The 13,431-nt window shown below is 38.8% G+C and overlaps 1 protein-coding gene across 1 annotated transcript; it reads left to right on the top strand.

The window, feature by feature from the left end:
• The first annotated feature begins 6,546 nt into the window (after positions 1 to 6,546).
• LOC119693956 lies at positions 6,547 to 10,754 on the top strand. The gene is made up of 2 exons (XM_048629056.1): positions 6,547 to 7,357; positions 10,141 to 10,754. The coding sequence occupies exons 1-2, from the start codon at positions 6,547 to 6,549 to the stop codon at positions 10,152 to 10,154; spliced, it is 825 nt and encodes a 274-aa protein (XP_048485013.1). The 3' UTR covers positions 10,155 to 10,754.
• The last annotated feature ends 2,677 nt before the right edge of the window (positions 10,755 to 13,431 follow it).

The raw sequence follows: 13,431 nt of genomic DNA, 5'->3' as shown, positions 1-13,431 counted from the left end.
GGCCAATCCACAAACATAATATTTCTAACACAAAATGCGTTCGAATATCCGAACAACAAACCATCAGATAGCAAATCCACCTGAAATCAAATTAGCGGAAAACAAAAACGACGTGAAAAACCCTCTAATTGAAAAATGTTTCAGTGAGTACTTGCGATGCCCGACGGAGTGTCAAGTGGGGTGACAGTGAATCTGGCGGGAATCGAACTGCGTTCTTCACTGGGGCGGTTAATTTCACGTTGAACAAGATAAGTGGCCCGCATACTGTTGCCAGACCGCTGCTTTTTCAATTTTCCCGAATTGCACCAGCGGCGGCGCGGGGCAGCGGCGCCGGCGGATTATGGCCACCGCACATATAAACGTAAAGTAAACGGATCGCCTATTTTTCTGAGAACAAAGAGAGGTGATCCCTTTAAGTTACGGTTATAATATACTCGTATGTATACGTATATGCCCCCACATATATACGTGCGGTGACCTTTAGTCGACCTCTATCGGCGACACTAGAGTAGTAACTAATACCTTCTGAAAGTCAATTTATTTTTACGTATGTATTTATTTGTGTAATAATACTATATTTTTTTTTATAAGTTTTTATTTCCATAAGCTTAATCTATTACAGTCATGCAACAATCACAAAAACCCGCAGGGTTTATCTGAGATTGCGGAGTTCGGATCTTGAGACAATTACAAAACAATAACAATAACAGAATAGTAGGTTAGGTACCCGGCAAGATAAATTATATTTATAATTGAGCACTTATAACAACTGGTGTTCGCGCCCGGTCCGCACGCACAGCACGCTCCCGCCTGCCCGTGTGTGCGGGCCGCCCGCGATTTACACACACAATAGACAGCAAATTAATGCCTACATATCTTATACAATAGGTTCAATCTACTTATCCGTGGGTACATATTATTAGAAGTTAAAATAAAAGCAATAACAAGATAGTAATACTTACATCTACAGCATGTACTCACAGTCACCACTACTAGCAAAGTGTTTTTTGATCGATAAGATGAAGTTTTTGTCGTTTAGGTAACTTTGTGTGGTATCATCATTCAGATCATTTAATAAGTATGGGAGAAGATACTCGCAGGTTCTTCTACCGTATACGTTGTTAAACTTAGGTAGATTATATTTTTTAGTGTAACTTAGTGTCCTCAGGGATTTATAGCGAGTCTTAGGTTTTAATATGCTAATACAGTTATTATACTCTTCCTTAAGAATAGCAATCTTAATTTTTTGGTTAATAGGTAGAATGTTACAGTGCTGAAATAAGCCTATTTCATTATTTTCATACAACATTTTAGTTCTTTTGTTAACAATAGTTTTTAACAATTTTAGTTGAAGCTTGTATATATTTATAAGATAGGTTTTATAGGTTCTTCCATAACTACTTAATCCGTAACTAATAATACTATCAGCAAGAGCAAGGTATAGTGTTCTTAGTAACCTATATGGTAGTTTATACTTCAGTATAGCTAATCTGCTTGCAATTGAGCGAAGTTTATCACAAATGTAATTAATATGAGGCCCCCAATTGAGCCTGTGGTCAATTATAAGACCAATATACATATGTTGGTGTACAAAATCAATATTTTTACATTGGCATCGTATGTTATTTAGGTGTAGACATGAATGTTCGTGAGCGACGATGGTAGGTACATATGGGGTTTTATTGTGAGATGAGTGAATGTGCATTACTTTTGTTTTATCCGCGTTAATGATTAGACCCACATCGTGCGCCCACTTACAAAGCAAGTTAAAATTATTCTGCATTATGTATTCAGCCGTAGATAAGTTCTTATGTGATACAACAATACAAGTGTCATCGGCAAATTGATAAATAGACCCCTCTTTGATAACATTGGTCATGTCATTTACATATAATAAATATTCGGTTGGCCCTAATATCGACCCTTGTGCAGTGCCCATATCAGTAGGTATTTTGTTACTATAGCTATCAGCTATCTTAACCATCGTATTTCTATTCATGTGATAATCCATAAACCACTGGAGTAGAGGGCCTTGAATACCATTCTGCTGAAGCTTTGTAAATAGCATTTTATACCGTAGGGTATCGAACGCCTTACTGAAATCTATAAAAATAACTATAGTATGATTCTTTTTATTTAAATGCATATTTATTTCGTTGGTAAATTGACACAACAGTTGAGAGGTGCTCCGGTTCCTTTGAAAGCCAAATTGGTATTTGTTTATAACTTGGTTTTTCTCCAGATAACGTGATATTTCGTTTCCGAAGTACCTCTCAACGATCTTATCAATGCAAGATAAAATTGTAATAGGTCTATAATTATTATACACACAATGCGACCCTTTTTTATAGATTGGCCGAATGATTCCGATTTTTAATTTATTAGGATAAATTGACTCAGCTATACACCTGTTAATAAGATGGGTTATAACGGGAGTTATGTCATTAGAAATGTATTTGACATCGCTTGCCCGAATACCATCAATGCCAGGACTTTTTTTGTGGTTTAACTGTTGAATAATTTTTTGAATTACTTCGTTAGTAGCAAGTTTTAATCGCATTGCAATATCAGGATTCCTTTCATAGCTTTTTGGATTTAATATAGGGGTGTCACATGTAGTTGCAATGTTTTTAACATTAAATAAAAATTCGTTGGCAAAATTATTAGCCAGGCTTTGTTTGGGCAATTTGAATGCTTTCAAAATAGTTTCATCGATTGATTTAGTTATTTTCCCACACAATCTATTAATTATTTTCCATATTTTTTTTGAATCTTTGAAATTTTCCGTGACTTCTTTTTTTATGTAATTATTTTTTAGCAAATTTAAATATTTATTTGTTTTGTTTCTGTACATATTATAGTGAAGACGCTTTTGCATGTTTTTTTCATCCTTTTTCCATAGTTTTAACAATTCATCTCTTTTATTACACATATTTATAGCTTTATTATTTATCCATTTACACATTGTTCTTTTACTTGAACTTTTTATAATAATTTTACGTTTACATTTATTGTATATATTATCAAATTTATCAGTAACAAAGTTTAAGATTTCGTTTGGATCAGAGTATTTAAGAGCTGGGTTCCAATCAATTAACTGTAGCTCTTTATGAAGTAGGTCATTGTCCAGTTTGTAGATAACGCGAGGTGGAGATCGTGACAATGATTCTCCCGACACAAAGGCGCATGCTGTTATGTAATGATCGGCTAATGATTGGCATATAACACCTGTGTGTACTGACCGTCCTTTTAGGCTACGTGTAAATACATGATCTATACAGGACTTTGTTATTAGGTCGCCTTTTTTTTCAACTCTGGTGTACTGGCTTATGCCACATTCCAATCCCGCTACGCACATTTCATTAATATAATTTGTTTTTATTTGTGAGTCTAACTTAAGGTCGATATTTATGTCACCTATTAACAAAAAGTCCTGGCGTGTATAATTCTTCTTAAGGTAAGTACTTATATCTCTAATAAACCTGTTTTGGTCTTTTTCGGGCGGTCTGTATATGGCACAAATACCTATTTTGTAGTTATCGCTGTTTACAATTTCACCCATTATGGATTCAAAATACAAAGAATTCAGTTCTGTTTGAATGAAGTTAAGGCTATTATGAACGTACAGTATAACACCACCACCTTTTTGATATAATCTTAAGTTTGAAAACATTGTGTAGTTATCCAGTTGAAACAAGGATGTACAATTTTCCTTTATGTTAGCTTCAGTTAAAATTATGAGATCAATTTTGATTTGACTTTCTGATACAATATATTCTAATTGCGAGAAGTTTTTAATTAACGATCGTATGTTGACATGTAAGGATGTAATGCTATGAGAATTACATGGAATAGACTCTGCAAATGCATTCCAGTTCCTAAAAGTTCCTTCACCTGTAATTTTGTCTGTATCAAGCTCTTTTAATTATTAATTTAACATTAAGATGGTACAATGAGGCGGAGTTTACTCACGGTCACGCGACCATTTTTCCACATCTTGTAAACACTTCACAACGATAGCTTTTTCACTGTCATCTTTTTTTATAAGCACTACACCACGCTTGCACCACACGTATTTAAACTTGTTGGTCATCTTAAGGTCGGTTTTGGCCTTCCACAGTAGATGCGCGGTAGCAGGAGTGAGGGCCTCACGGAGATAGACCCTGGACTCGCCCTCGAGCCCCAGGTCCGCCGCGGTGACGACGATGCTCCTCGCAGCCTCCAGCCAGCTCCCCCGCATTCCATCTCGAAGAGTGACCACCAGCGGCGGATGAGTTTTTTGCGTGGATGTGATGCGGCTGCTTTTCCTGTACACGTTGATGATGTCGTTAGGTTGTTGGTGTATTTTTAATGCAATCTTTTTTACCACTTCATGCAAATTCTCGTTGTCCTTTTTTGGGATGTCACATATCTCCAGGTTATTCACAATGAGATTTTGCTCCAGAAGATTGATTCTTTGATCGGTTGCCTCGTATTTAAGGTTTATGTTTTTATATTTGTTGTTGATATCGTTGCACTGGTGAGTTAAAGAAATAATTTTGTCCTCGTATTCATCGATTTTTTCTTGGAAGTCGTCTATCTTGTCCGAGTAGAACTTTAGCGTTCGCTGCAGTTCGTCACGGATTATTTCCCTTATTTCACGCCTAATATCGGCTAGAATTTGGTTCCGTAACTCGTTGGGAAGTGCCAGGGGTTCCGTGTCCGTTAAAACGTCCTCTTCATCGGCTTCGGGTAAGATGGCGGACAGCCGTTTTGGCCGGCCGGCGCCGACGCAGCCACGACATTTCCAGTCGATTGAGTCGGTGCCAACAAGTGCACTTAGTTGCTCTGAAGAGATTGAGGCACAGGTGGCATGTAGCCACTTACTACACTTGCTACACTGCAATCCTGGGTTCTTCTTCGTCACTAGCTTATTGCATTTTGCGCACTTCGCCATATTGTTATTTACGCCGTTAGGGCCGTGAGTAGGTCGCGGAGCGTATACGTATGCGACGACCTGACGCGTCGGGTGACGTTCCGAAACTGAATCAAATATAAAAGACACAGGCAACAACAACCGTTGTACGAAGGTACTTTTAACCAAGTTACAGCCATTGCTACTGTGTCTTTCAGTCTGGAAGACATGGAAATAGTATATATAGTACCTATCATAGTTTAAAGATCCTTTGTACAACTTGGCTCGAATGTCTGCAGTAACATACAATGCAGTCAAGAATAAATCAATTAACATTCACGAGGTAATTTTAAAAAAATGTGCTCAAAATACTCACAGTAAAGATGACATCAAAACTTTAGCTTACCTGTAATTAAAGAATAAACACAAATTATTATTAAATATTATGTAGGTAGACAGGACAGACTATAAAATAAAAATATTTATTTTTATTATAACTTGGGCCGCGCGCGGCGCAGCGGGCACACAGGAAAATATCGCAATTTTATTCACTGCGCCTGAAAACGTTTCGGCCGCTCGAACCACTTTAGGGGCAAAACTTGAAATCTGCCGGTTTTTACCAGTTTTCGCCGGTTTTTACCGCTTCATACCGGCTCGCAGTTTGTCTGCTTCTACGAGGATAGTTTATGGACTCCAGTTGAAAAGGTACTTTTATGAAAGGGGCGGGATGGAAATGTATTCTCTACACTGCTCCGTGCTTGCTCTACAATTTTCTTTGGACGAAACTTTGTTGCTTATAAATATGAGGTATCTACAGAGTTTTCTACCTTGTTTTTTAAAGTATATAAATAAAAGTTCCACTTACAAAATGCTACCAAAATAATCTAAATTTTTCAAAATATTTACTTATTTCTGCAACTACTGTTTTTCCGTTTAGGAGTAATTTGGTGCTATTGTCACTGGAACTTTTTCATTAGAATATTATTCATTTCTACTCCTTGTGTCTGAAATCCGTTACCAGAGTAGCATAGTTCAAGGCACATCCGAAGCCATGATAAAAACCGAAGTACCGCTTATACTAAAGAGAAGGGGCTATTCATGATAAATTTGCACATTTCTGTTTTTGCGGCCATTCTGCAACTAGCAGTGAGGCAGTGAGGGCTATTCGCCGTTCGCTTGAGATGGTCTTGGCAACGTGCCAATATACATTTATCAATATGCATAAACAGGGTGTTTGGATATACAGAACAAAGTACAGTTTTTCTGGTATTTGTTAACTTTGCATGGAAGATGTGCACTGAAATATCCACCTTTTATATTTACCAGCATATTCAAGGAAGAAACAAGGAAGTTTACAAGATTTGAAACCGTGTATTTTGTGTTGTGTAATAATTATATACTTTCCTACTAATGATGAACTGTGATATCTATCATATAAAATCTATATTATTGTAGTGTAGGTAGGTGAAGTATAAATACATGTGGGTAGGTTGTTGACGCCCGGACATTAAACGTGTACAACATACTCAGTGGTTTTAATTACTAAAAGTGCAAATAACACAATAATTGGCGACGAATCTGAACTCACGTGAACTGTTTACTATTTTCTGCATAAATTGGTGTGTGAAAAGTAAATATAATAAAAAACCATAATGTATTCGAGTAGTGCAAATGGAATGTTCGGGGGTAACCTCACTTTTGACCATCGGATACAAGAATGGGGCATCTTTAAAAGTAGATTTAACCAGTTTTGCTTGGCTAATGATATTAATGAAGATACTGATAAGGCTGGTTTAAAACGAAGAGCCCTATTGCTAACGTCCATGGCAGAAGAAACATACCGCGTCGTAAGAGACTTGGCCTCTCCTACAAGCTTGGAAGATCAAGAGTATACCGCATTGTTGACGCTATTGGAAAAACATTTTGTTCCGAAGAAAAGCAGTTTTGCCGAAAGGTACAACTTTTACAAAGCAGAACAACGGGCGGGCGAGGAGTTGGCTGAGTGGGCGGCGCGAGTGCGCAGTCTGGCACAGCACTGCGGCTTCGGGGCGGAGCTGCAGACGGCGCTGCGGGACCGCTTCGTGCTGGGTCTCGAAAACGTGAAGGAGAAAGAGAAGCTGTTCTCCGAGAGCATCAGCAGCCTGACGTTCGACCGCGCGCTGGAGCTGGCGGCGAGCGTGCGGTGCGCGCGCCTGGCGCTGGGCGGCGCCCGGCAGGAGCCCGCGCCGCAGCTGTACGCGCTGCGCCCGGGTGCACCGCGCGCCGCCGCCGCCGCCGGGGCATCTCAGAGTGATAGTGCTCGTTGTGAAGTGTGTGGCTATAAGAGCCATTCTAAAGATCAGTGCCGGTTTGTGAATTTAACGTGCAAAAACTGTCATAAAAGGGGACACCTAAAACGTATGTGCAAACTTCGAGTTAAAAGTAACAACTTCATGGAAACTGTAGACGGCGACATTGTTGAAGGTAACGTAGAATACGATTTATTTCATATTAAATGTAATAATGGCGAGCCTATGCGACAAGTCGTAACGATTGTCGATCAAAATATTATGTGTGAGATTGATAGCGGGAGTGCAGTTTCCGTTTTACCTGAATCGATTTATCAATCACATTTTAAAAATAATCACAAGTTAAAAAGTTGTCAGGTAGTGTTAAATTGCTATAATGGATCTAAGATAACACCAGTAGGTTGTTTACAGTTACCAGTAACCTATGACAATCGCACTAAGCCAATTACGGTATTTGTTATTTCAACTCGAACAAAACAACCGGTTTTATTAGGACGGGACTTTATTAGTGTGTTCGATTTACAGTTATGTAATGTAGATTGCAACAATATACAACAAGAAGATGACTACGCTACGTTCTTAAAGACGAAATACTCAAAATTGTTTTCCGATGAATTGGGGATGTTTAACAAGCATACTATTCAAATAAAAGTAAAACCCGACGCCCAGTTCAAATTTTTCAAACCACGACCCGTACCTTTAGCTCTTAAGGCGAAAGTGGAAGATGAGTTGAAGCGTTTAGTCGACCTAGGCATATTAGAAAAAGTCGAACATTCGGAAGTAGCCACGCCTATAGTTCCGGTATTACGTCCCGACGGTAACGTACGCATTTGTGGGGATTTCTCGGTGACATTAAACAAAATGTTATATATGGATGATTACCCTTTACCGCGAATCGACGACTTATTTTCAAAATTGCATGGAGGGGAGCAATTTTCAAAATTAGATTTATCCAGGGCATATAACCAATTAGTTTTAGACGAATCTAAACATTTGACATGTATAAACACACACAAGGGTTTATATCGCTATAATAGATTGGTATTTGGTTTACGAAATGCCCCCTTCATTTTTCAGAAAACAATGGAAAATTTATTAGGTGACATAGATGGCATTGGTATATTTTTAGACGATATACTGTGCACTGGAGAAAATCGTAAAATACATTCGGAGAGGTTGGAAATGGTTTTGAAAAGACTAGAAGATGCAGGGTTGCGTTTAAAACCAGATAAGTGCGAGTTATTTAAAGATTCGGTTGAGTACTTAGGGTTTGTCATCGATAAACACGGGTTGCATAAGTCCGATAAGAAAGTAGAAGCAATTATTCAGTGTAAATGCCCGAGCAATGTAAGTGAGCTAAAATCGTTCCTCGGTATGGTGAATTATTACAGGTGCTTTGTGCCGAACACATCGAGTGTATTAAGTCCCCTTCATTTATTGTTACAAAAAAGTGTAAAATGGGAATGGGGGGAGGAGCAGAATAAAGCGTTCTGTAAAATAAAAAGTGAATTGGCTTCAGAGCGGGTATTAGCCCATTACAACCCGGCGTACGAGACGATAGTGACGTCAGACGCGGGCCCGGCGGGGCTGGGTGCCGTGCTGGCGCAGCGGCAGCCCGACGGCTCCGAGCGAGTCATCGCGTACGCATCGCGCTCGTTAGGCAAAGCGGAGTGTAATTACGCACAAATTCAAAAGGAGGCCACTTCTATTGTGTTCGCTATAAAGAAGTTTCATCATTACCTTTACGGCCGGTCAACACCATTTACTTTAAGAACGGACCATAAGCCTCTTTTGACAATATTTGGCAGCAAAAAGGGTGTGCCAGAGTTGGCAGCGAACCGGCTTCAAAGATATGCCTTATTTTTAACAGCATACAATTTTAAAATAGAATATGTGAAAAGTGAAAACAATGTTGCCGACTTCTTATCACGAGCAATTAGCAATCACTCGGAATCAAGCACGAACACAAAGGATAGCACTTTATATATAAATTTTATAACAGATGCTATGTTAAAACCGGTTACAATGCGAGACATTCAATTAGAAACCGCGAAAGACACAGAACTCACAAAGGTTATCGGATTCATAAAAAATGGTTGGCCGAAAAAGAGTAATGATGAAACGATGAAACCTTATTTTTTGTGTAGATTGCAGTTGTCCTTAGAAAACGGATGCATATTACGGGGTCATAAACTGGTGATCCCTGTAAAGTTTCGAGAACAATTGTTAGATGAGCTACACAGCTCACACTTTGGAGTTGTAAAAACTAAATCGGAAGCTAGGTCCCGGATGTGGTGGCCCGACATCGACCGCCACATCGAGGAGAAGGTTGGCTCGTGCGGTGCGTGCGCAGCGCTGAGGCCCGCGCCGCCGCGCGCGCCGCTCGCGCCCTGGCCCTACCCCGCCAAACCGTGGCAGCGAATGCATCTAGATATGTTTACATTGTACAACAAACAATTTTTGGTTGCAATAGATGCACATACGAAGTGGGTCGAGTGTTATTTAATGGAAAAAACGGATAGTAAAAGCGTTTTAGATAAATTATCTGAAATATTTTGTAGGTATGGCTTGGTGCGAACTTTGGTTACAGACAACGGTTCAAATTTTGTTTCGATAGAATTTGAAGATTTTTGTAATAAAAATGGCATTCAGCATTTAACAAGTGCCCCTTACCACCCGGCTTCAAATGGTCAAGCGGAAAACACTGTTAAGTCTGTTAAGAAAGCATTAAAAATTATTTTAAAACCAACGGACAACCAAAACATGACGCAAAAGATTATAAACAAGTACTTGTTCGATTACAGAAACTCGGTACACTGTACTACGGGATTTTCACCGGCTCAGCTCATGATTGGTCGTCCGCTGCGATGTCGTTTCGACTTGTTGCGTGACAATACTGGCGAGCCTTCCACAATGTCGCTGTCCACACAGGCTAAACAAAATGTTTCTTGTCAACAGATCTTACAAACTAAACAATATGGTGGACGACGTCTAATCCAATTCAGTGTAGGGGACGCTGTACTGGTAAAACATGTTTATAATAATGGAAACAAAAGTGTGTGGAAAAACGGTACAATTACAAGTAAAATAGGTACCACAGTTTATATGGTATTTATTCATGATTTAGGTGTAACGGTAAAAAAACATGTTGATCAGCTGTTAATGTATAGAGGTTGTAAACAAACAGATGATTGTAGTTATGACTCATTAACTTTTTATGATAGTAATGTACCGAGTGCCGAGTCACCACGCGACGAATTAACATCATCATCATCATCAGGTGCTGACAGTATCTCTGTAGCAGAGGGGGAGGAGAGTGTTGCAATTCCAACTGACCAGGCTACTCCTGATGACGAGCCATTTGAGGACTGCTCCTCCGATAATGATGGTGCTGTTACTGAGGGCGAACAGGCACAAGGCAATGTAGGAAATAGTTATCCAGTCCGTGCCACAAGAAATGTTAATCCTAGATATAAGTTTTGATTATGTTTCATAATTTAATTAGTTTTATACTATTGGTGGAGGGATTGTAGTGTAGGTAGGTGAAGTATAAATACATGTGGGTAGGTTGTTGACGCCCGGACATTAAACGTGTACAACATACTCAGTGGTTTTAATTACTAAAAGTGCAAATAACACAATAATTATATGTATTATTTTTGTACTCATCCACTTTACAATATAAAAAAACGTGTTATGTATTGCTATGTACGCAGATGGAGACGAGGTTGTCATCCGCCCAAGCCCGTGTTTTGAGAATTCCGTATTCCCGCCCTAAATGTTTTGACGCGAAGAGTGCTCAAATGTTATCTTAATTTGATCGCGCGAAAATGGAAGTGTCTCACAATTTAGGACAATATTTAGCTAAGTGCTTATGTAGCGTTGAAACTTTGTATTTATACTAAAAAAAATGCTTAGAATTTGCGAAAAAGTAATTAGTCAGGCCTAAATTTTATGTCTAATCTCGATTTTAGAAACGCCAATCCATACAAATTTGTTCAACACTAACCCCCTTATTCATAGAAAAGGTACATAATCTATTGTAGGGTAACGTAACGTACCTAGGGACATTTTCGACTACCCCAACTTTGAATGAAGCTATCGCAGCGTACAACTAAGATATAAATGTGAAATTTTCTTTATTCGGTAGGATATATAATCTATTATCACTAGTATTTGTGCTAAAGCTTTAGTGTGGCCAGATTTTATTAAATTAAGATAAAAGTAAAAAGGCTTGTTTTGACCCAAGGTACGTTACACGTTTGTACCTTGGGACACTGTTTCCTATAGCTTTGTACTATGGAAAATGCAAACTTCTAAATAACGCCTTATATCTCTGTTCTTATTGATTTACTGCATCTCTCTTCTGTCTAGTTTCACTCTAGCACTAATAAGAACAGAGATATAAGGCGTTATTTAGAAGTTTGCATTTTCCATAGTACAAAGCCATAGGAAACAGTGTCCCAAGGTACAAATTTCATCGTGTCCCAAGGTACAAAAAAGCAATATTTATCCAAAATTTAAATATCTTTATTTTTAATTAATAGGAATCTTTCAGATAATTGCCATGTCATAAAATTAAATAACTGAAAAGTTATACGTGACATCCATGTCTTTATTTTGAGCATGCCTCAATGAGATAAAGCAACACAAAAAACTATACAAAAGCTACTTTTGACTCCAAAAAACTTCATATTGTCTTCAACACACACTCGATGCTGGTATGATCACGAGACTCACTAGTTTTGCCAAGCGAGTAAAATACTATACCTAGGGTAGAATTTTAATGTGTTTATTTAGCCGGTTTTTAAAATACAATCAATGTCCCAAGGTACAAGCGTCCCAAGGTACGTTACGTTACCCTACTGTTTTGTCCCGCTCTGTGTAAGAACAAATTGTTATTTGACAGAGAGGGACAAAACAGTTCAAACAGCTAAAACGTTCTGTAACTTTTCTATGAATAAGGGGGTTAATCTTCATGTAAGATTTTAGTGAAAGTCGCCCCTATAGTAAACTAAAGTAAGTAAAACACCTATTGTTATTGTCCAATTTAACACCGTATGCTCATAACAATAAGTAAGTGTGTGCATTAACGCGTTATGGAGTACGTTATTATCCTCTCAGGAGTCTTACACATTAACGCGCTGGACTACTCTTAATTACATTATACTGGGTTATAAAATTTAATTTCCGTTGTAAGCAAATAGAAAGAGCTCTTTACAAAGCTTTGCGAGTTTGCCGAAGCCAGCGTATAATTATGAACACCTAAGTATATGCTATGGGGTGCACGAATGGAGCTTGTCCACTCAAATATCACCTGTTCCTGAAGAACTAGCATGGGGCGCAAGACGCGCACACCAGCACCAGTGTCAAAAATTCCGTCGCACACGCTCTTGAAGCCCGCGATGTGAGAGAGCGCGACGGAAAACTTGTAGGGCGCGTCTTGGGAGCCGTGCTTGCCATACTCCGATAGGTTATTCCGTGATTCCGATAATGGTTACCTTGCCATACTCCATGATTCCGATAATATCAATAACCATTTCTTGGACTGACGCAAGTCTGATTCGCCTATCCCATCACCACACGGTGACATAGACTAGTCTAGCTCTTGTGTTTTTCATCAACACGATAAAGAGAAGACACGATGTAGTTAGTTATAGAAAACTCTTAACCTGTAACGTAAAATAGTACCTGTGTGTGTGTTCATAACATATTATAGGAATTACACTAGTAGTTTTGAACTCATGAGAGGACCTGACATGAACGAGACCAAATCTGTTTATCCGCAGTTTTTCAGTTTTTATTACGTTGTATACTTTTTATTACGTTGTAATAAACTCATTTATAAATACCTACCTTCTGACCCACCTAAAGTTAATAGGTATCTTTAATCTGTTGCGGATAAACCAGCAAGTCTTTTACTGAATTATTTCCTTTGTATGTTCGAACAGCACCAATATCCTCGTTACCTAAACATATGTTAGGAGGCAAAGTGGGAATTCACAAACGAGCACGTGGGTTCCGCACAAATTCGGGCCTCGCGTGCGACGGAACCCGGCCCGTAATGAGCTCCCCGAGGAACCCCGAGCCTAAAGTGCAATGGGTAAAGTACCCATTCTACCGACCCAGACATCATGTGTGTGGAGGGTGGAAATTTATCTGTGATCGACAGTTCATAACAGTAGTTTTTGGAAAATAGACATTAAATAGATACGTAGATAGTATGGATTCGGTTTGAAATAAATAGCA

This window comes from Plutella xylostella, chromosome 22 (genome assembly GCF_932276165.1).
Source record: "Plutella xylostella chromosome 22, ilPluXylo3.1, whole genome shotgun sequence".
Classification (NCBI taxonomy): Eukaryota; Metazoa; Arthropoda; class Insecta; order Lepidoptera; family Plutellidae; genus Plutella; species Plutella xylostella.
The sequence above is the reverse complement of the archived record's forward strand: the minus strand, read 5'-3'. Positions and strand labels throughout refer to the sequence as shown.

Excerpts from the sequence above, each read along its gene's own strand:
- LOC119693956 (XM_048629056.1), top strand. The coding sequence starts at position 6,547 with ATGTATTCGAGTAGTGCAAATGGAATGTTCGGGGGTAACCTCACTTTT.